This window comes from Marmota flaviventris, chromosome X, assembly GCF_047511675.1.
Source record: "Marmota flaviventris isolate mMarFla1 chromosome X, mMarFla1.hap1, whole genome shotgun sequence".
Lineage (NCBI taxonomy): Eukaryota > Metazoa > Chordata > Mammalia > Rodentia > Sciuridae > Marmota > Marmota flaviventris.
In genome coordinates this window covers 57112158-57133292 of record NC_092518.1, presented here as the reverse complement: position 1 = coordinate 57133292, position 21135 = coordinate 57112158, and the positions used below count along the sequence as shown (strand labels likewise).

The window sequence follows — 21135 nt, the reverse complement described above, 5'->3', positions numbered from 1 at the left end:
ATGAGTAGGGAGATGCTCCCTAATAAAAGCTTGCTTTCTCTGGCCAGAAGACCAGCTTAGCCAGATAGAAAATTCTTAGACAATAACCACTAAAATCAAACACCACAGAACCTGCAGCTCCACCCAAGCGAGGAAAAGTCAAGTAGAGAATCCAGACTTTGTCCCTGTCCAGACTTTCCCTCTCTCTCTACAGTGGAGTCAGAGAGGGCTGTGTAGAGAGCCCAGACTTCCATCCCCACAGGGTAATAAGACCTCTCTCCCTGTTGGGTGGTGTCAGAGTATCTGCGGAAGCCTAGTGAAGAGTCAGAACTTTCACAACAATGAAGCATTAATGAGGTCTCTGCCCTGATTCTTCCCCTGTCAATCTTTCTTCCACTTCCTACCCACAGTGTCAGTGGATACTGCCTGGAAAACTAAAGCGGCATTTCAACCTCTCTCAGCCAGGGAGACATCAGTGGAGGTCTAGTAGGGAGCTGGAATATCCCTCTCTGTGCATCAGTAAGAAGGAACCCCAACTGAGGCCAAGGGGTGGAGACTTGAACTTGAACCCTTACCTGGCAGCAAGTAGGCAGTAGCTTCTTCCTCTGATGGCATTGGTATCTAAAAAAGCCTACCAAAACCAAGGTTTAAATAAAATCCAGAGTCTCACAACAAAAATCCCCAAGATGCAATAAAAAAAATCATTCATCATACCAAGAATCCTGAGACCCTCAACTTCAAGGAGAAATGATGAATAAACACCAGCACTGAGATGACAGAGAGGTTTTAATTATTTGACAAGATCAAAAGTAACCAACATTTCAAAATAACTGCTTCAATGAGCAATTACAAAGAAAGTTGAAATGAACAAAAAATAGAAAGTTTTGGCAAGGAAATAGGAGATATAATGAAGAATCAATTAGAAATTTTATAACAAGAAGACTATAACAACAAACTAAAAAACTTATAACATGTTCAAGGTCAGGCTGGGCAACTTAACCAGACTTGTCTCAAAATAAACAATGAAAAAGGGCTAGCATGCTTGAGGCCCTGGGTTTGATCCTTAGTACTGCAGGAGGAGGAGGTGGCAAAATGAGGCAGAAATCAAGACATTCTCAGACAAAGAAAAGCCAAGAGAATTTGTGCCAGCAGACTCACTCTAAAATAATGGCTAATGGAAGTTTTCAAAACATAATGATAAAAGAAGAAATCTTGGAATCTCAGGAAGGAAGAAAGAATAGAATGAGCACAAATATGGGCAATTACAATAGACTTTCCTTCTCTTCAGTCATCTATGTTTGATAACTGAAGCAATGAGTATAAGATTGTGGATCTCAATGGAGGAAATATTTAACATAATCTTATTAGAAATGGGAAAGAGCCGGGCACAGTGGCGCACTCTAAGCAGCTCAGCCAGTTTTGTTAAGGAAATAGGAGAAATAAAATACAAAATAGGGCTGGGGATGTGGCTCAGTGGTTGAATGCCCCTGAGTTCAATCCCCAGTACCCCCCCGCAAAAAAAAAAAAAAAAGAAAAAAGAAAAGTAAAGAGAGGGAATAAAGGGACTTGAAAGGAGGTAAGGTTTCTATTCTTTCCTTACCTCAATTAAATGATGACACCACTAGGTCTCTGTGGTGACAAAATAGTTCTGTATTTCGATTGCAGTTGTTGTTACAAGACTCTCCATCTGTGACAAAGTGGCATAGAATTATATACACACTGTATCAATGTCAGCTTCCTGATTTGGATTTTGTACTGTAATTATGGAAGATGTAATAATTGGGGGAGGGCTGAGGTTGTGGCCCAGCAGTAGAGCGCTTACCTAGCAAGTGCGAGGCCCTGGGTTCGATCCTCAGCACCGCATAAAAATAAAATATTGTGTCCAACTACAACTAAAAATTAAATAAATAAATAATTGGGGGAAACTGGGTGAAGGGTACACAGGCCCTTTTTGTATTATCTCTGCATCTTCCTATAAATCTATAATTATTTCAAAATAAAAGTTGTTTTTATTTATTTTTGTTTATTTGTTTTGCTTTTGTGGTACTGGGGATTGAACCTAGAGCACTCTATGACTCAGCCACATTCACAACCCTTTTTATTTTTTATTTTGAGGCAGGGTCTCACTGAGGTGGTGAGGCTGTAGATGGACACAATACCTTTGTTTTATTTATTTTTATGTGATCAATTTATTTTATTGATCCTCTTGCCTCAGCCTCCCTAGTAACTGGGATTACAGATGTGTGTCACCATGCCCAGCATAAAAGTTGTTTTAAAATTTTGGGTCTGTTCTAGGTTAAAAATGACTAAAGACATAAACATAATGTGAGAAATGAGGCAGAAATCAAGATATTTTCAGACAAAGGAAAGCTAAGGGAATTTGTTTTAGCAGACCCGCTATAAAATAATAGCTAATGGAAGTTTTCAAAACACTGGTTAATTCTGATTTTTTAAAATAAATATAAAAGGCAAATATGGCAAACTTGGAGTACAAACTGCATATTAGATATTAGATGATGTGAGATTATGCTTAATTTTCTTAGGTATCATAAATATTGTGCCTATGTGGGAGAATGTCTTTATTACCAAGAGATACATGCTGGAGTACTTAGGAGATGAAGTGTAGTGAAACTTATATTCGAATGGATCAGGAAAAAAGCGAAGGATCCCTAGATAGAACAAATGAAACAATATATTACTATTTGTTGACTTGATGAGGAAGACATACAGTGATATTCACTGTGCTACTTTTTCAACATTTTTTAAAATATATTTTTAGTCATAGATGGACACAATATCTTTATTTTATTTATTTTTATGTGGTGCTGATTGGAACCCAGTGCCTCACACATGCTAGGCAAACACTCTACCACTGAGCCACAACCCCAGCCCTATTCTTTCAACATTTTTGTACGTTGTTAAATTTTCCTTTTCAAAAAGTTGAAGGGGGCAGGCTTGGTGGCACATGCCTGAAACTCCTGAAACTCATGAGGTTCATGCAGAAATTCGAGGCCAGCCTCAGCAATTTAGCAAGGCTCTGAGCAACTTAGTGAGAACTTGTCTCAAAATAAAAATTAAAAAGGTCTGGGGATGTGGTTCAGTGGTAAAGCAACCCTGGGTTCAATAGCCAGTAATGTAAAAAAAAAAAAAAAAAAAACGTTGTAGGGCATATATGGAGGATACACATATGATAGAGCATACATAGTAAAATCTTTCTGGAAATCCAGGTGGTTGGTAAAATTCTTTTAATTTTTATGTTTATTTGTAAATTTTCATATTAAAATGTGGGGATGAATAGCTCAAAGAAAAAAAAAATCCCAATTTGGAGTCTTCCCCTAGCATTCCCAATCCATGGATCCATTTTACCCACATCCCCAGCACTAATTTGTATTTTATTTAGAGACAGGGTCCCACTGAGTTGCTTAGTGTCTGGCCATTGCTGAGGCTTGCTTTGAACTTGAGATCCTCCTGTCTCAGGCTCCTGGAGCTGCTGGGATTACAGGTGTGTTACACTGTGCCCAGCTCTACTTTTTCTTTTGTCTATGGCACTTATCACCACATGCATTATACCATTCACTTTTTTATTGTGTTTACTTTTGTCTGTGTCTCCTCATGAGAATGTAAACTCCCCAAGGGCAGGGATTTGTTTTGTTTGTTTTGTTCTGTTCTGTTTGCAAGTATATCTTCAAATCCTAGAATAGTGGCATGGATATTTGTTGAATTAAGGAGGAATCTCTGTAACCCTAGCATGTACATCAAGGTGTTGTCCAAAGTAGGTGACTCTATGAATGTTTGTTGAATTGAACTGAGACCTAGGCTTTGCAGCAGAACTTAGAATAGATCCATTATACTAGAATGGTTCAGAGCATGGCCCCTGGAGTCAGATGGCAAGGATTTACATCCTGATTCTGTTACTTTCAGCTCTGTTATCTAGCTTTATTAACATCTCTGGTCCTCAGTTTCTTGTCGGGAAAATCAAGGTAATAATGTTACTACCTTGGTAGGATTTTGGTTTGCACATAAAACACTTAATATTTCGTAAAGTCTCAATCATTGTAAGCTAAAGACAAAAGCAGAACAACAAGAGACAGTCTTCCTGCTTTCTTACCCTCCTCCCATCCCCCAACAGGCTGCATGAGCCATGAGAGGCAAAGGAGATGCCTTTGGATGGGTATTCTCAAGTTCTTCTCTGGACCCGGAGAATGACTTCTCTCACTTCAGGTCTCTTACCTTTTCTCCTATCCTGGACTCTTTCCTCTTAGAATCCAGAAGCTCCTTCCCCCATCATAACCATGGGAGAATGGAATGGAGGGACAGGAGTATGTGGACCAAGGACAAGTGCTTGGAGTTTTCTACTACTGCCTGTTCTAGGATTGAGTCCCTCAGTGGTGATGTAAGAAGGTCAAGTGTGAGGTACACAGTCATTTCGGGGCCTAGAGGATGAGAGAACAATAGTCCTGAGGAAGAGGTATTGACAGGAGAGCAGGCCTCATATGCTACCTTATATGCTTGTCCCCTGTAGGAAAGAGCACTTTTCTCACTCTGTTCCAACGTCCTTTCGGTCAGTTCTGCTCCCTCAAGTCTTTACTTCTGGTGGCCCCAGATCAGAGCAAGCCTGGGGACCCATTGAGCATCTTTGTGCAACTCCCTCTTGGAGGTGGGGTGGGGCGGAGTGGAAGGGGAACAGGCTAAAATTGGGGACATAGGGGGATGAGATCGCGCGCTCGAGCTTTCCTTTGGTCCAAGTCCTCTGCTCCTACACCAGGGGGACAGTACCCTAGAGATCCGAGGAGCTGGGGCTGAGCCTGGGGACGCTGCTGCCTCTGTTCCTTTAAGGAGCTGCTGTTTAGCATTCCTGCCGCTGCCGCTGCCTGACTCTGCGCCCTGATTGGCTGGAATCAACTGAGAAGGGAGCCAGGGAGAGATGCTCTTGACTCCACTCAGATCCATCCTGGGGACCAGAGCAGAAGCGGTCCTCACTGCACCCAGTCTCTGCTTGGGCTCCCGCTTCTTCTTTGCCGCTGGGCCTTGGCCCAGAAGCCACGACGGGCGACACGGAGCCGCCAGTGCTGGAGGGGGAGCCATGGGTGCGGGGCAGCGTGGGGGCAGAGGCCCCCGGACGCCCTCCCGGCCCCAGGCCCCGCTCTGCCCGGGCGCCCTCGCGGGTGCCCCCCCCTTCCTGGTCCGAGCAGTGTGAGTGTGCCCGGGAGCCCGGCGGCGGCGGCGGCGTGGAAACTGGCGTGGGCTGGGGGGTCCGAGCTGCGGGGGGCAGTGCCATGCACAAGCACCAGCACTGCTGTAAGTGCCCCGAGTGCTATGAAGTGACCCGCCTGGCCGCCCTGCGGCGCCTCGAACCTCCTGGCTACGGGGATTGGCAGGTGCCTGACCCCTATGGGCCAGGTGGGGGTAATGGGGCCAGCTCCGGTTATGGGGGCTACAGCTCGCAGACCCTGCCCTCACAGGCAGGGGCCACCCCCACTCCTCGCACCAAGGCCAAGCTCATCCCCACCGGCCGGGATGTGGGGCCAGTGCCCCCTAAGCCAGTCCCAGGCAAGAGCACCCCCAAACTCAACGGCAGTGGCCCCAGCTGGTGGCCTGAGTGCACCTGTACCAACCGGGACTGGTATGAGCAGGTATGGACCAGCGGAGGTGGGGGGCGCTGGTGGGGCAATCCAGGAGGGCTGGAAAGTGGGTGCCTTAGAGGCCTGGGATGCAGCAGGGATTGCTGGGGCTCCAAGCCTGTGGATCCCCGAGCCTTAGCATTGCAGCTGGGCAAAGAGAGGTGGTTGGGAACATGTGGTTCCCTGTGTGTGTGTGTGTTCAGGGGGTCTCCATTTGGAGGGGATTGGGAGGAGCTGTGTGTGTCAAGGGGTGAAGGTATGGCGGAGGGGCACATTTTCCTGTGTGGGGGAATTGGGTTTGTCTCAGTGCGGGGGTTTGGCAGTGTCTCTGTGTCTGGCAGGGGGCGGGAGGTTCTGCGGGGGTTGTGTGTGTCTCCACAGGAGGGGAGGAGGGGGCACGGTACTCTGCGTAGGGGGGACATATGTGTGTGTGTATGTATGTTGGGGTATGTGGAGGAAGGCAATGGAGCGCCTGTGAGTCTTATGTAGAGAAGCCCATGTGCCCGGCTTGCTGAGCTTCATCCCTCGATGCCATGAGTCCTCTCAGTCCCAGTCCCTTTGTGTGTGAATGTGCACATGGACGTGTGGGGATGTCTCTCTGAATGTGGAGGTGTCTCTATAGATGAGGCTGCAGGGATAGCTGGGTTTGCCCATGTGTGTGTGGTTACATGTATATGTGTGTGAGCATGTGGCTGCCAGAGTGTGTACCCGTGTGTGTGTGTGTGTGTGTGTGTGTGTGTGTGTTGTCCCTGGTGAGCAGCGCTTGACAGGCAAGGGAGGGGAGGGGGAGGAGGCGAGAGACACGTCCCAAGCAAGGCTGAGAGGCTGCTGAGAAGGACAGACTCTTTTGTCCAAGCAGCTCTGAAGTGTGTGTGCTGGGGGTTGGGGGGGGGGGTGAAGCAAGCTTTCTCGCTCCAGAGCAGGCATGGTGCCTGGAGCCAAGCAAGGGGCAGCTGCCCTGGTGCAGGGTCTGGCCCCAGTAGGGCATGTTCCCCTTGGGCAGCTCCAGATGTGGGAGAACTTAGCCCCCCAGTCCTGACTTGGCACAGCTTGGGAGCCTCTGGGTGCTGGGCACAACTCCGGCTTCCACTCCCAGACTAAACTGCCAGCTTAGAAAATGGAAGGAGCATCTGTGGGAGAAGCAGCAAAATGGAGGCTGGGCCGGCAGAGCCAGGTCCCTGGCATGCATGGCGGAAGGCCTGTCTGGCTATTAGGCTCTGCAGCCCCTAGGGTGGGGAGAGAGGAGGAGGAGGCTTTGCTGTTGAGGGCAGGAGCTGACTGCCCCAAGTTGGTGACCCGTCCTGGCTGCCTCTGTCTTCCTCTGGGGATAGGATGTGCTCTCGCTCAGAAGCAAAGGTGGGGACTTCCTGGAGAGAGGAATCCTCAGTTCTGGCCTTCTGTCTGTCCATACTTACTGTTTCCTGCATCCCTTGCCTCAGTCCCTTGACTTGGCTCCTTGCCCTCTCCAGCAAGTACCCTTCTTTCCTTTGCCCCTCTGTCCTTTGGCCCTTCCATTGCAAACACTTTCTTATACTTGTCCTGCCCAGCTGAAGACAGGTACCAATCCCAGGGCTATACCAGTTGGCTAAGATGTCTTTCCTGGAGCTGATCCCTGCATGACTCCTAGGCCCTGGAAGCAAGGTCCCTGAGTGAGGGTGGAGTGGGGACTAGAGGGTAGACCAATGGGAAGTGGAAGTCTCTGGGTACCACTTGAACTGGGATTGAGGCATGGCTTGTCACATGTGGGCACACATGGTACACCAGATGCATACAAGAAACAAATGGGTGTCCTTTTGCTTGTGTTTCTGTTGCATGGTACTTCAGGCAGCTGTGTTGGTTCTGGGTCTCTGAAGATACCATCCATTCTTCCTCCTGGGATCAGGAACCAGGGTGAAGCTGTAGCTGGAGACCTCTAATCTCCTTCCAGGGCTGCAGGGCATGAAGTCTTGGGAGCCATATCCCCAATCGGGGGAGGCGTGACTAGCCTCTCTCTCTCTCCCCCCTGTCTGCTTGAAACTAAAGCTGCAGGGGGTGGAGGTAGGAAGGGGAAGCACAGCAGGGTGCTCAAAGGAGCCCCCACTCTGGGTTTCTAGCTCTCTTCTGGAGTGGAGGCTAGGGATTAGGAAAGGGACAACAGAGCCAACAAAAGATGGGGGAGGTGCCAGATTGCCTGGGGAGAGAGGCAAGAGAACTTCTCCATTCTTGCAGATGAGATTGGGAACCAGGGAGCAGGTGCTACTTGTTTGTCCAGAATCAGATTTCCACTTGAAATGTGGCCACATATATGTCCTGTCTGGGAGGCCATCTCTGTGGGTTGGTCAAATCAACCCTGCATTTCTGACCCCTTCCATTGCCTCTCCATGGCTATTGTGTTTTGAAGACCACAGAATTCTGCTGGTAATCAGTCTGTGGGTCACCATGCTATCCCTCACCTCATGAAGAACAGTGTCTACTCTGTTCCTGTCCTGCCCTGGCTTTGCCTCTGAATCCTGACTAGATCCCACCCTGGCCATTTCTGCTGGAACATACAAAGAATCAACAGTCCCTTGGTAGAAAATGGATTAGGACTTTGACTTTTGTCCAGTCCTGGGGAATTGTGTTGTTGGAGCCCCTGAAGATGGTGTAGAGTAAGGGTTCGTTATGTACTCTGAAGGGGACAACTTTCCTTTTTCCCCATGATTTCTCCTGGAGAAAGGGGATGATGGCCTTGACAGCTTGCTTTAATCCAAAGAGCACCTGGATATCCAGGTTCTAGGACCTGCTCTGCCACTAACTCCCATTGTGCCCTTAGGCACATTCCACATCCTCTCTTGGATGTCACCATCTGTCACATGAGGGGGTTAGATAAGATGGTGTCTGCTTTCTGACATGGTAGGACTCTATGGTCCACAAGTCAGGGGGAGCTATGTTCAGAAGGGGAGGGGTTCTCTGGCCAGACCTCTGGGTACCCCCTATGGAGCAGGGTATGGTGCAATTTGCCCCCCCATGCTCCATTTCTGCCACCCCCCTTAGGCCAGTCCTGCACCCCTCCTAGTGAACCCTGAGGCCCTGGAGCCCAGCCTCTTGGTGAGTGCACCACTGACTGGCTCAGTCCCAGACAATTGATCTGAGCTAAGTAAGCAGCTGGGTTTGGCCTGATATGGTTGGATGTAAGGGGAGGGGAGTGGCCCCCTTGGGGTCAGCCTGTCCCCATCTGTGGCCTAGAGGTGACCTGGGATATATGTGGGCCCTCTACTCTGTGGGAGTGGGGGAGGGGAGGAGGCAGGTTGACCAAAGGGCAGATGACTGGGAGGGCAAGAGGCACTGAGCCAGCTGCCTGTGTCTTCCCCTAGGTGAATGGCAGTGATGGCATGTTCAAATATGAGGAGATAGTACTCGAACGGGTGAGTCTGCCTGTGGGGAGAGGATGAAAGGGGAGGAGAGGGCTGAAGTCAAAAGAGGGGAGGGCCTTGAACACCAGTTTCAACACTCATGAGGAACCTGCACTGAGAGGACAGGGAAATAGCAGCCTTCAGAGCCACTTCACTGCATCAATCAATCAACTCCCTAACAAATATTAATTGACCTTGCTCGCTGAGGCCTGGGGAATTGGGGAGGGGATGGGTTTGCTGAGGCCTCCCTGCCAGGATGGTCAGCACAGGCTGGGAGCCTGCTGAGTTTCTGACAAATGTCCACCAGCCTACCAGGGGGCCTGGAAATTTTTCTCTGGGTCTGGGGGGGGGGGGTGCTGCCTAGAACCTTCCTTTGTGCCCTCACAGTGAATAGAATGTGCCCTTCCACCCCCTTCTGCAGGGCAACTCTGGCCTGGGCTTCAGTATTGCAGGTGGCATCGACAACCCCCATGTCCCTGATGACCCTGGAATCTTTATTACCAAGATCATCCCTGGTGGAGCAGCTGCCATGGATGGAAGACTAGGGTGAGAGATACTGGAAGCAGAATTGTGGGTGTCAGGGGTGGGATGGAGAGGAAGGGAGGAGGGCCAGTCTGGCAGGATGACCCTTCCATTAGATCTGATACGGGGAGAGGGAGAGGATGGAGGAGGAGGAAGAGGAGGGGGCAGGAGGGGAAGGATGTGGGAGAGGGGGTGGAGGGCCTGTGGCACAGTGTCATGCCTCTCGGGCTTCCCCTGCAGGGTGAATGACTGTGTTCTGCGGGTGAATGAGGTGGACGTGTCGGAGGTGGTGCACAGCCGGGCCGTGGAGGCGTTGAAGGAGGCAGGTCCTGTGGTGCGGTTGGTGGTGCGGAGGCGACAGCCCCCACCCGAGACCATCATGGAGGTCAACTTGCTCAAAGGGCCCAAAGGTGCGGCCCTCTGGGTTCCTGTGCTCTAGCCAGAGCCCCTGGCCCCAGGTCTTGACTGGCCCCATGGGGAATGGAAGGGAATGGCCTTACTCCTTGTGTGACTCCTCCAGTTCCAGCTCATAGCTTTCTTTCTTGACCTCAGGTCTCACCCTTACTGACCTTGGGATGGCAGCCTAGTGTTTGGGATTCCTGGGGGGGTGCTCCTGAGGGGCCAGTGGGTTGGCTGGAGGAAGGGAATTGGCTTTGGGATTGACCAAACACTCTAACCTTCTCTGTGACCCTCTCCCAGGCCTGGGTTTCAGCATTGCTGGGGGCATTGGCAACCAGCACATCCCGGGAGACAACAGCATCTACATCACCAAGATCATTGAGGGGGGAGCTGCTCAGAAGGATGGACGCCTACAGATTGGGGACCGGCTGCTGGCGGTGAGACAGGCTTCATGGGGATGCCCAAATGGTAGGGTGGGGAGGAGGAGCTCTAGCACCCTGTCATTCCACCTAAACCTCACTGGGGATGAGGCATCTTGGGGTATTTCAAGAATATCTTCTCATACCAAGTCCCTAGTTCTCTCTGTGGCAGGGGCTCCCTCACCTGCTCTTTCCCTTCCTCCTGCTTGTCTTGTGTCCTCACAGCACTATACTTGGACCTCTGTTAGCACACCATTGAATTTCATTGCAAGGGCACCCCTCTGGAGCCCAGAGAGAGGCCTTCCTTTCTCCCAATTCCCAGGCTGAGGCTTCTCCCTTTCTAGGTGAACAACACCAATCTACAGGATGTGAGGCACGAGGAAGCTGTGGCCTCACTGAAGAATACATCTGATATGGTCTATCTGAAAGTGGCCAAGCCAGGCAGTCTCCACCTCAACGACATGTACGCTCCCCCTGACTACGCCAGCAGTACGTACTCTCTGGCTCCTGTCCCTGGCCTCAGGCTGTGCTCCTGGGTTTGGGGAGGGGAAGTTGTTTGTGTCCCTTGTGAAGAGAAGAAGTGGGGGGGCTGGGATTGTGGCTCAGTGGTAGAATGCTCTCCTAGCATGTGTGAGGCCCTGGGTTTGGTCCTCAGCACCACATTAAAAGTAAACAAATAAAATAAAGATATTGTGTCCAATGACAACTAAAAAAATAATTTTTTTAAAAAAAGAGGAAGTGCAGGAGATAGTGCTCAGAACTGAGTCCAGATCCCAGCTCTATCCCTTGGAGCTGGGTGCCCTTGGACAAGTCCTTTTCACCTGTCTTTACTTTCCTCTTTGGCAAAAAGCTAATGATATATGTGCTGCCTTCCTCATAGGACTGGTGCAAGGATCAAATGAGATCATGGAGGAGAAAACCCTTGGAAAACTGTATTAGGCTTCAGAGATGTGAGGGATTATTATTAGTTACACCTCTAGTCAGGCCTTTCTTTGTAGACTGCCTTGACTTCAGCTTTTTCTAAGAGTCACAGGAGTGAGCCCAGGATTTAGAAAGGGACTGCGGAGGAGGAACCCTAGGGGGTGGATGGCCAAGGGAGGGGGGTGCCTGAGGAATCAGCATCTCTTCCTAGAGACCTGAGAAGGGGTGTGAGGGAAATTCCTTAGAAGGGGGTTGGGGTAGGTACCTGCCTGGAACAACCCTGAACTTTTCTCTCCCTTTCTTGACCCCAGCTTTTACTGCCTTGGCTGACAACCACATAAGCCATAATTCCAGCCTGGGTTATCTCGGGGCCGTGGAGAGCAAGGTCAGCTACCCGGCTCCTCCTCAGGTCCCCCCCACTCGCTACTCTCCTATCCCCAGGCACATGCTGGCCGAGGAGGACTTCACCAGGTAAGACCCTCGCCCCATTCATCTGGCCCATGGAGGGGGGAGGAGAGGAATCATTTCTGGCCTGCGACAGGCCTCTTGCAAAGAAGAGTATCCGGCCCTCATTGCCCCTAGCTGTGACGTCTTGGCAGGGGGCCTCTCTCTGACCTAGAGAGGAACCGAGGTGGCTGCAAAGACAAGTTCTACCATCAGGGGGAGCGCCGACCGAGTGGCCCCGATCCGAAAGTGCAGATAAAGGGTAGGGTGGAGCGTTTAGGGGCTGAGGAGGTGGGGGCTGTGGGTTTTCCTGCCTTGAGATAGTTTGCACCCCCGCCCCCCTGTGCTCCAGCCACTCACTCCAAATTATTGAAGAAAGCAGTTCAGCCAGTGGGGTTGGCGGGATTCTGAGAGGCCAGCAGGCCCGGTGGCCTCACGGGGAACGGCCCCGCCCCACCGTGGCGGCGGCGGCTGAACCCCGCCGTGGAACTGGTCTGGCCAGCCGGGATTCCGGGGGACAGGTTTGCGGGGTGGGGCCTGGTAGGCTGCTGGGCAGACTGCGGTGGAGCCGGAAGGGTAGGCAGACAGGGGGAGAGCCAGAGGAGCCATGGAGAGGGCCCGCAAATTCTCAGGCTCCGGCTTGGCCCTGGGCTTGGGCTCGGCCTCGGCTTCGGCCTGGAGGAGGGCTTCGCAGAGGTGGGCCTGGCCGCTCCGCTCCCTGCGGCCTGGAGGGGATGCCAGGTAGGAGTGGAAGGTTGGGAACCAGAGCATCGGGGACTCAGGGAGGGAGCCTCACATCTGAGACTGGGACCGAGAAAGGGGGACCCTCACTTGGGACTCAGGGCTTCTCTGAGGAAAGATGCTTGTAACAAGTGGGCCTGGAAATGTGCTGGGAGTCGGGTTGTATGTGAGTATATGTGTGGAAGTTTGCTCTCACCTGATCACACTGTGACCATTTAGAAAGGGGTTCCACGGATATGATTAGTTTTAGTCGCATTTTTCATATCCCCTTTCTTCAGTTTAGCCCGTAAGCATCATTTGAGGACCTGGGATTTCTTCATCTCTGTCTCCCACATCACCTATTAGGGGTACCTAGTGGTTTATTAAATATGTTCTTGGGGAAGGTAGGAAGGGTCATGGTTGGTGGGTGGAAATTTGAGATGGCAGAGAGGCAGATGTGAAGTAAGTATGCACATTTTGTGGATGGTAGGTGCAGTCAACTCAGGGTGAGTCCACTGTCCCTGACATGTTCCTCTTCTTGTGGCCCAGGGTCTGTGACAGGGTCCATAGGATAGGAGGCTCTGGGGAGGAAGAGGACTGGTGAGTGGGCTCTGGGATTTGGGTTCTAGAGTTCAGGGTACGGGTTTGTTGACCTGATAGAGAGAGCTGTCCATTGGGAAGTTGATGCCAAGGCCTCAAGAACAAGGAGAGAAGAGGAACTGAAACTGGGCATCTGACAACAAAGAGCAGTCAAGCAGGTTTCAGGAGATGAAGGGAGGAACAGGGCATCATACATATAGACCTAAGTCCTTACTCCCTACAGCATGTATGGGTCCTTTTCCAGGCTGGCCCTGACAGGGACAACAGTTCTTATCTCCTTTTGTCCTGACCTCCATTGTGTCTCCATTCCTTTCCCACCAGAGAGCCCCGCAAGATCATCCTACACAAAGGCTCTACAGGCCTAGGTTTCAACATCGTAGGAGGAGAGGATGGAGAAGGCATTTTTGTCTCCTTCATACTGGCAGGAGGCCCAGCCGACCTGAGTGGGGAGCTGCGCAGGGGAGACCGGATCTTATCGGTGAGACAAAGGCGAGGTGGGAGGATGGGAGCTGTGCCAGTCTGAAAGGGAGGAGGGGAGACCTGGCTTCCTTAAAGAATGCTTCTTGAGATGAGGCAAGAGCTAAGGACTAGAGAAAACATACATTGTCTTTATAGATATCCTTAGTGAGGGACAGGGGACCAAGACCAGACTTATCCTTAAGGAGAAAATGAATATATCTTGGATCTTAACCCTGATTGGCATTAGACTCCTACAAAGATTGCACTACAGATGTTGTGTCCTTTAGGTTTCATTTAGGGGGCAAGGATGGAATTTTGAGAAAGACATTTCCTTCTAACTGGTAGGACAGAGGACTTCCTTTCTTGCTTTTGGAGTGGCTCATGACTCCTCTCTTTGATCAGGTAAATGGAGTGAACCTGAGGAATGCAACTCATGAGCAAGCTGCAGCTGCTCTGAAACGGGCTGGCCAGTCAGTCACCATTGTGGCCCAGTACAGACCTGAAGGTAGGAGAAGGGAAGGTGGGAAGAGATGCTTTGGCTGGGGAGTTTGCACTTATGCTAATTATTGATGGTACAGAGCCACTTGACCAGGTCCCTGCTATCCTAGTGCAGTAATCTCTTTGTCTCTCCTTTTCCTTCTGGACAGGGGTTGGTTGGGGCGGCTTGAAGGCTGTGCTCAGAGCGTACTGATGAGGGATGCAGTGCAGCAGAAGGCCAGTAGTGGGCAGCAGCCTACGGGTTGAAGCACAGAGATTAGGGCAACTGGAAAAAATGGGAGGGGAGGGGGAGAACTAGAGGTGAAGACAGGGAACTGTGTGCCCTGTAACAGAAGAGCAGCTCTGGATTAGAAGGCCCACAGGGAAAAAGAATTCCCATCTCTTAAGGTCTTGAGCCAAACTTCTCTGACTCCACCCCCTCCCCTCACCTAGAAGGCTGGTAAACATGCTGAAAGGGGATACTGCGCCCTTGGGGTAGGGCGTCGGGAGTCGACCACCTCTCGCTTTGGGGATGCGTGCCTTCTTTGTATTCTCAGCAAGTAGTGCCCTGGCTGGGGTGAATGGGCGGGGCCAGTTATACAAATGAAAGCGTTTGATTGGCTGAGGCCAGAAGAGGCCCAGGTGCCGGTGCCGAGGTGAGCTGCGAGAAGGCGCGCCCTATCCTTCAGGCCGGCGGGATGACCATTGGCCAGCCGTGCTCGGCCTCCAGGCGCACGCCCCGCCCCTTGACCCAGGCGGAGGGCGGCGGGCGCCCCTCCTTCTCCCCCTCGTGCGCCTCAGGCGTCTCCTCCTCCTTCTTCCCCTCCCCCTTCTTCTCCCTCTTTCTCTCTCCCCTCCTCCCGCGCGCCCCGCTTTGTGTCCGTGGTCTCCGGCGCAGGACGGAGGGACTGGCCGGAGCTGGTTCTTTCTCAGCACTAGACCTGGACTCCGACCCGGCGCCAGGTGAGGTGGGGCGGACAGGGGTCAGGCCCCCTCACAGTCCCCCCCCCCAGCCTCTCTACGGTTCTGTTCTCAGTCTCTTTTCCAACACTTCGTCCCCAACTCTGCCTTCTTCCCCGAATACTTTCACCGCGGGCCCCCAGCCCCCTTCTGAGCACCTCCTGAGGGTCCCTCTCTGGCCCCAGGTAGCACTGCGCGGTGTTGCTCTGTCCACTGGGTCCTGTCTAGCCTTCACCTCTTTGCCATCACCTCTCTTCACCCATGAACTGTGCACCCCTCGCACCCCAGAGCCTCAGTCCTGTCTGCATCCTCCTTCCTGCTGGCTGCTGCGCCCTCTTTCCCTGAGGAATTTTCTAAACCTTCCCCTTACCCCACACACATTTCACCTAACCTCGGGGAACACCAGCGATGGGTTGGTATTCTAGTGCCCCCTTCCTTTTGTTAGTAAAGGTTTCATTCCGTCCCGACTCTTTCGCCTCCCCTTCCCTTTGTAAGCCTGGCCTTTGTCCCTTAGAGGTACAGTGCCTGGGCTCCCTGGACACCTAGGCCCTGTAACCTGAAGGAGGGGACCTGTCTCTGGCAGGTGCTCTAGTTCTGTGAGGAGAAGGGGAGAGACAGTGGGAGCCCGGGGACAAAGTTGAGAGGGCTCGAAAGTGTCCACCTTTGTCCTTTCCGCCCCCTCCCCCACGCTGGTTCAGTGCCCCCAGGGCCTGAAGGGAAAAAAAGAGAGAGCCTGCTACTTTTTGCGTGACTTCTTGGATAGGGACACAGACGAGTAGGGAGGTAACTACCAGGAGAGCTTGTTGGTCTGAGGTAGTGGGAAAGAGGGATGCAAATGGATACATTTCTCTCCATGTTTGGCATTCAGCTTACTGACAAGGATCACACCTTAGGGTTATTGTTTTCATCATTTATGCGTGTGCTGTTTGCTTCTCAGTAGAGAGCTAACCCTAACCGTTGGATTTTTATTAGTAACTAATATTTATCCATTACATGCCCACAACTTAGACAACTTAGTTTCTGCAAAGGAAATGGTTTCTCTTGCATAGTTCTCTCTCTCTCTCTCTCTCTCTCTCTCTCTCTCTCTCTCTGTGTGTGTGTGTGTGTAGGAGAAATTGATGTTTCTTTCACTTTTACTCTCTGATGTTGGGCACATGGAAACAATACTGTGAATTTGTTTGGTGGTGGTATGTTGGAAACTGGTGACTACATGTTTCTGTGACTTGTTGGGGAAATGCAACTGGTTTGTATAAAAAGCTGTAAATTATCCAGGGTAGAGGGATTCCTGTGGTGTTCATTTGCTCTCTGAGCATATTTCTGAGAGTTGAGGTTGAGGTGCTGTCTTGTGTCAGGTCTTTCTACCACTTGATACATAGGGCCTTTTTTTCCTCTTAGGATTTTAGTTGAATCACTGTTGTTAAGGCAGTGCTATCCCAATCTTATTTCTTTCTTTGGTTTGCCAAATTCAACAGGGATCTGGCATTTAAAAGCTTTTTTTCTTTTTTTTCATTTGAAAATGGACCCTCAGAGACAGGTCTAGAGGGACTATCAAGCATTTGCTCTGAATTTTCTTTGATAAAGAGCTTGTTTTTAAAAATAAGGACCCCATGTTGATCATTTCATAAATATATTAAATATGGTTCTTTGGAGGATTGCATCATGGTGGGTATTTAAATATTGAATAATCCAAGTATATGTGTATTGGAAAAAATGGCAGCAACTTTGCATATTATCAGCCAAGTAAGTGTTCATTGTTTGGATTTTTTCCCACATAGAATGTGAGAGCTGGAAAGGATCATGTGGTCCAACCCCTGATCCTGCAGACTGGAATAAGCACAGGACAGCCGGGATGTGACTTGCCTAAGGTCATGAAGGGGAAGTTGTCCAGGGTCAGCAATTCATTTAATCCTGAGGTCCACCAGTTGGTACATGGTTATAACAACTGAGAGACCCTAAGACCTAGTTTACACTAGAAGAGTAATAGGAAAATATTGGGGAAATAACAGAAGAGAGAGTAGGGAAGCAACAACAGAAAGAAAGATATGTGGAAAAAGGTACTGTGCACTGAGGCAATATTGCCAAACCAGAACAGCCTTTAGCGAGATAAGCTTTAGTGTGAGAGCTTAAAAAATAGGTTTGACTAATTAGAACCGAGTAAGAACATTTTTCCTCCCTTTTTAAATGACTTTAGTAAGATTTTAGGTAAATACTGCACAATTCCCCCAGTTAAATATACAATTCAGTGATACACAGTTGTGCCTCTGTCATCACAGACAGTTTGAGAACTCTTTCATTACCCTTTTCCTTTTAATACATAAAGAGTGCAAGCACTGGAAGGGTGATAGGTTTAGGACAATTGCTTCCTAATGTATCTCCTTGGACACTTAGGGGCTGGATGGCAACTTGAGAATGCTCTGAACTTGAGCTTCTCTCATATATCTGGTTTGTTTAATGTGAATTAAAGCCGTAATAAAACATAGGAACTATGTCTTTTTATTTAAACTTTGTATTGTGTCTAGTATGTGTGCTTTACAAGTGTTTTCATGATGAAGCTTTTTAAAATGTTAAAATAGAAAAAGAAGAACAAAATGATAAGGTACCATAGTGAGAGATGACGTTTGATAGTTTCGCTCCTGATTGCTCCAAACTGTTGTGGACACAGCAATCCTACCTATTGGCTAAAAATAGCATGATGTTCTTAGGCATGTATAATCCTGCTTAAAATTCAAATAAAAAATTTAAACAACTGGCTCTTGCTTGGCAAAGGGTTTCTTCCAATCTATTCTAAAATGAAAAAAAAAACATTTTTCTGTGACTTTGTGGAATTGCCCCATCAAGGGAAGGATGGGCTTGGTATTATTATAACATTTTGAGATCTCCTATATTTCCCCTGTAGTTACTATATGTCAGCCTCTGCTTATATATACTGTGCTGGTATTTTTCTGGAGAGTCTTTTGGTTTTTAGAATAGAACCTGATCTCCAAATCAGGAGGGTGAGCCAGAAATTGGTCACTAAGGTAGCTAAACTGGGAAGTGATACTTTGTGACCAGTCTTTTCAATTGCAATATAAATCCAAATAGGGTGGGGGTACACTGAGTGAGAATTAAGAGTTTTTCGGTAACTTATTTTAAGGTGCTGAATAAGCATACTTATACCATGAAAACTGGGAAAGTTAGGGGCTGGGATTGTGGCTCAGCAGTAGAGTGCTTGCCTTGCACATGTGAGGCACTGGGTTTGATCCTCAGCACCACATAAAAACAAATAAAAATAAAGATATTGTGTCCATCAACAACTAAAAAAAGTTAAAAAAAGAAAAAAATGGGAAAGTTAGTGATCACTGTTGACAATAACTTGAAAGCATAGAAGGAATATTTTCCCTACAACATTTAAGTAACTATCCCAACTCCCTGTGTTTGACAATGAAGCACGTAAACATTACTGCTACCCTATCAGCATGATCTCTCTTGAGAGCCCAGAGGTGAAAAGGCAGAAAATATTCTGAAACTTATATCATCATTGTAAAAGAAGGCTAAGATGAGGAAGAAAGAAAATAAACTCCTGGTAACAGCATTTCTACACTGTGAACAACTGGAAGACAAGTTAGTATTGTATTCATCTTTGTGTCCTCAGCACCTTGTCTGGAACCTGGCACATTTTTTGTTGAACTGAATTAAGTATCTATGTTCTAGACACTTTTGTAAGCATTCATCTTTAGGTTATCCCTAAAGGATAACATCATTATCCCTAAAGGATAACCTAAATATGTGCAGGATAGGTGGTATTTTCCCATTTTGCAGATGAGGAAAGTGAGGGTGAGAGAGATTGAGTAACTTACTGAGGGTCACATAGTAAGTAAGGGGCAGAATCAAAGTTTGAAGTCAGATTTCCTTAGAACTTTGGATTCAGGATTTTTTGCCATTAGGCCAGAGATATCTCCTACTGCAATGGGAAACTGTGAGCCCCTCTCTCTACTGAGATATTTCTGGTCACAGCAAAAGATACCACTCTGAGATTTTTCAGGTGCCAGAAGCTTTTGTTAACAAATGGAGTTAAACCAACTCCAAAATCTCAGCTATTCAATCTTGATGGCCACAAACTCCTGACCCAAAGGAAGAAGTAACCTGGGGTAAAGGGGCTTCTGGAGGCCCCAGGGAGACCCTTTTTCCTGCAGAAGGAAAGTGAATTTAGGAAGATTACCAGGGAATGATACTGTTGGGAAAATCCCAGGAGGAGCAACAAAGTGGGAGTTGGGTTTGCTAGACTTATTAACAAATGTGTGCAGGCTTAAGAATATTAATGTGGTAGATAGGCATTTCTCACTTCTTTTTTTTTTTTTAAGAGAGAGAGAGAGAGGAGAGAGAAAGAGAGAGAGAAATTTTAATATTTATTTTTTAGTTTTCGGCGGACACAACATCTTTGTTTGTATGTGGTGCTGAGGATCGAACCCGGGCCGCACGCATGCCAGGCGAGCGCACTACCGCTTGAGCCACATCCCCAGCCCCATTTCTCTCTTCTTCAAGTGAAATGGAATTATATTTGTCATTTTTAAGTACTGGAGATGGCACCCAGGGCCTTGGTCATGCTAGGCAAGTGCTGTACCACCTGAGCTATAGTACCCCGTCATCATTTTTTGTTTCCTTACAATTCACTTATTTAAAGGTATATATTAGTGATCCATAGAATGTTCACAAAGTTGTACAACCATTGTTGCAACTGATTTTTATAATCTTCACCACCCCTTTATCATCACTCTTCCCAATCTTGGTTCCAGGCAACCACTAATCTGCTGTTTCTATGGATTTGTTTATTCTGAATATTTCATATAAAAGAATCATATAGTATATCATATTTGGGAACTAACTTCCTTCACTTAGCATAATATTGCCAGTTCTTCTGTATTGTAGCATCTACTACGAATAATTTGTACCTTTTTATGACTGCATAATATTCTATTATATGTATTTATCACATTTTGTTTATCAATACATGGACAGTAGGGTTGTTTCCACTTTTTGGCTATTTCAAATAATGGCTCTATGAACATTGATGTGCCATTTTTTGCATGGATATATGTTTACATTTCTCTTGGATATATATCCCTAAAGGTAGAATTGCTGGATCATATGGTCATTCTGTTTAACTTTTAGAAAAATGGCTTGGCTACTTTCCAAGGTGGCACAGTTTCACATTCACACCAGCAGTGAGTTAGGGTTCCAATTTTCACATCTTCCCCAAAGCTTGTTATTGTCAGTCTTTTTGATTCTAGCCATCTGGTGCGTGTGAAGTAGTATCTCATTGTGGTTTGAATTGCATTTCCCTGATGTCCAGCATCTTTCATATGCTTATTGTTGACATTGGTTTGCTTTCCTGAGTCCCCTGATTTGATTCTCATCTCATTTCCAAACTGACTTGAGACCAGAGTAATCCAAACCATGTTATTACTGAGGTGATTAGAAGGAACCAGGAAGATGACTATCTCTCACTCATATCACTTAGTGGGCTGGAAGGGTTTAAGGCTTGGCTATAGATAATTTTAGCTAGGAATGCTGACCTGATGGAAATGATAAGGCCCAGGATTTTTGGAACCAGCTTATTGAAATGTAATTCACATACCATACAGTGAATACCCATTTAAAGTGTACAGTTCAACAGTTTTTAGAATTTTCAGAGATGTGCAACTATACCACAATTGACTTTAGAACATTTTCTTTTTTTGTAGCAAAACAAAAAAAATCATTCAGATAGTAAAGACTCTAAATAACTTCATGTTAATCAGTCTTTATTACTTGTTGATTACAATTTTCAAAACTTTTTTCTCTCCACATTTTTATAGTTGTACATAATGGTGGCATTATTATTGCATACACACAATATAACAATATAATTTGGCTAATATTCCTCCTCAATACTTTTTCCTTTCTCAGCCTCCCCCTATCTTCTGGTCCCTTTCCTCTATTCTGTGGATCTCACTTTGATTTTCATGAGATACTCCCCCCACCAACTTTAGAAATTTTCATCATTCCAAAAGGAAGCCTTTTCCCCATTACCAGTCACTCCCCATTTTACACCAACTTCTCCCCTCCCCCCAGACCTAGGAAACTTCTGTTTCCATAAAGTTGTCCCTGTTTTCCAGTTCATATAAATGAAATCATACAATATGTGACCTTTTGTGTCTGGCTTCTTTTACTTAGTGCAGTGTTTTCAAGGTTCACCCATGTTGTAGCATGTATCTGTACTTCAGT

The 21135-nt window shown here is 48.0% G+C and overlaps 1 protein-coding gene across 7 annotated transcripts in view; it reads left to right on the top strand.

Annotated features, from left to right (window-relative positions):
- Positions 1–5255: 5255 nt before the first annotated feature.
- Dlg3 (discs large MAGUK scaffold protein 3) overlaps positions 5256–21135 on the top strand; it is a 54138-nt gene continuing 38258 nt past the window's right edge. For 2 of the 7 annotated variants that reach the window (XM_027935863.2, XM_027935862.2), the window contains exons 1-10: positions 5256–5612; positions 8613–8666; positions 8933–8983; positions 9393–9517; positions 9734–9903; positions 10193–10329; positions 10656–10800; positions 11544–11703; positions 13318–13474; positions 13858–13960. In XM_027935863.2, the coding sequence (XP_027791664.1) occupies positions 5256–5612; positions 8613–8666; positions 8933–8983; positions 9393–9517; positions 9734–9903; positions 10193–10329; positions 10656–10800; positions 11544–11703; positions 13318–13474; positions 13858–13960 (1459 nt within the window). Of the gene's footprint in view, positions 5613–8612; positions 8667–8932; positions 8984–9392; positions 9518–9733; positions 9904–10192; positions 10330–10655; positions 10801–11543; positions 11704–11937; positions 12418–13317; positions 13475–13857; positions 13961–14813; positions 14896–21135 lie in introns of those variants that run through there. The other 5 variants (XM_027935864.2, XM_071606244.1, XM_027935865.2 and 2 more) reach the window with 4 other exon arrangements.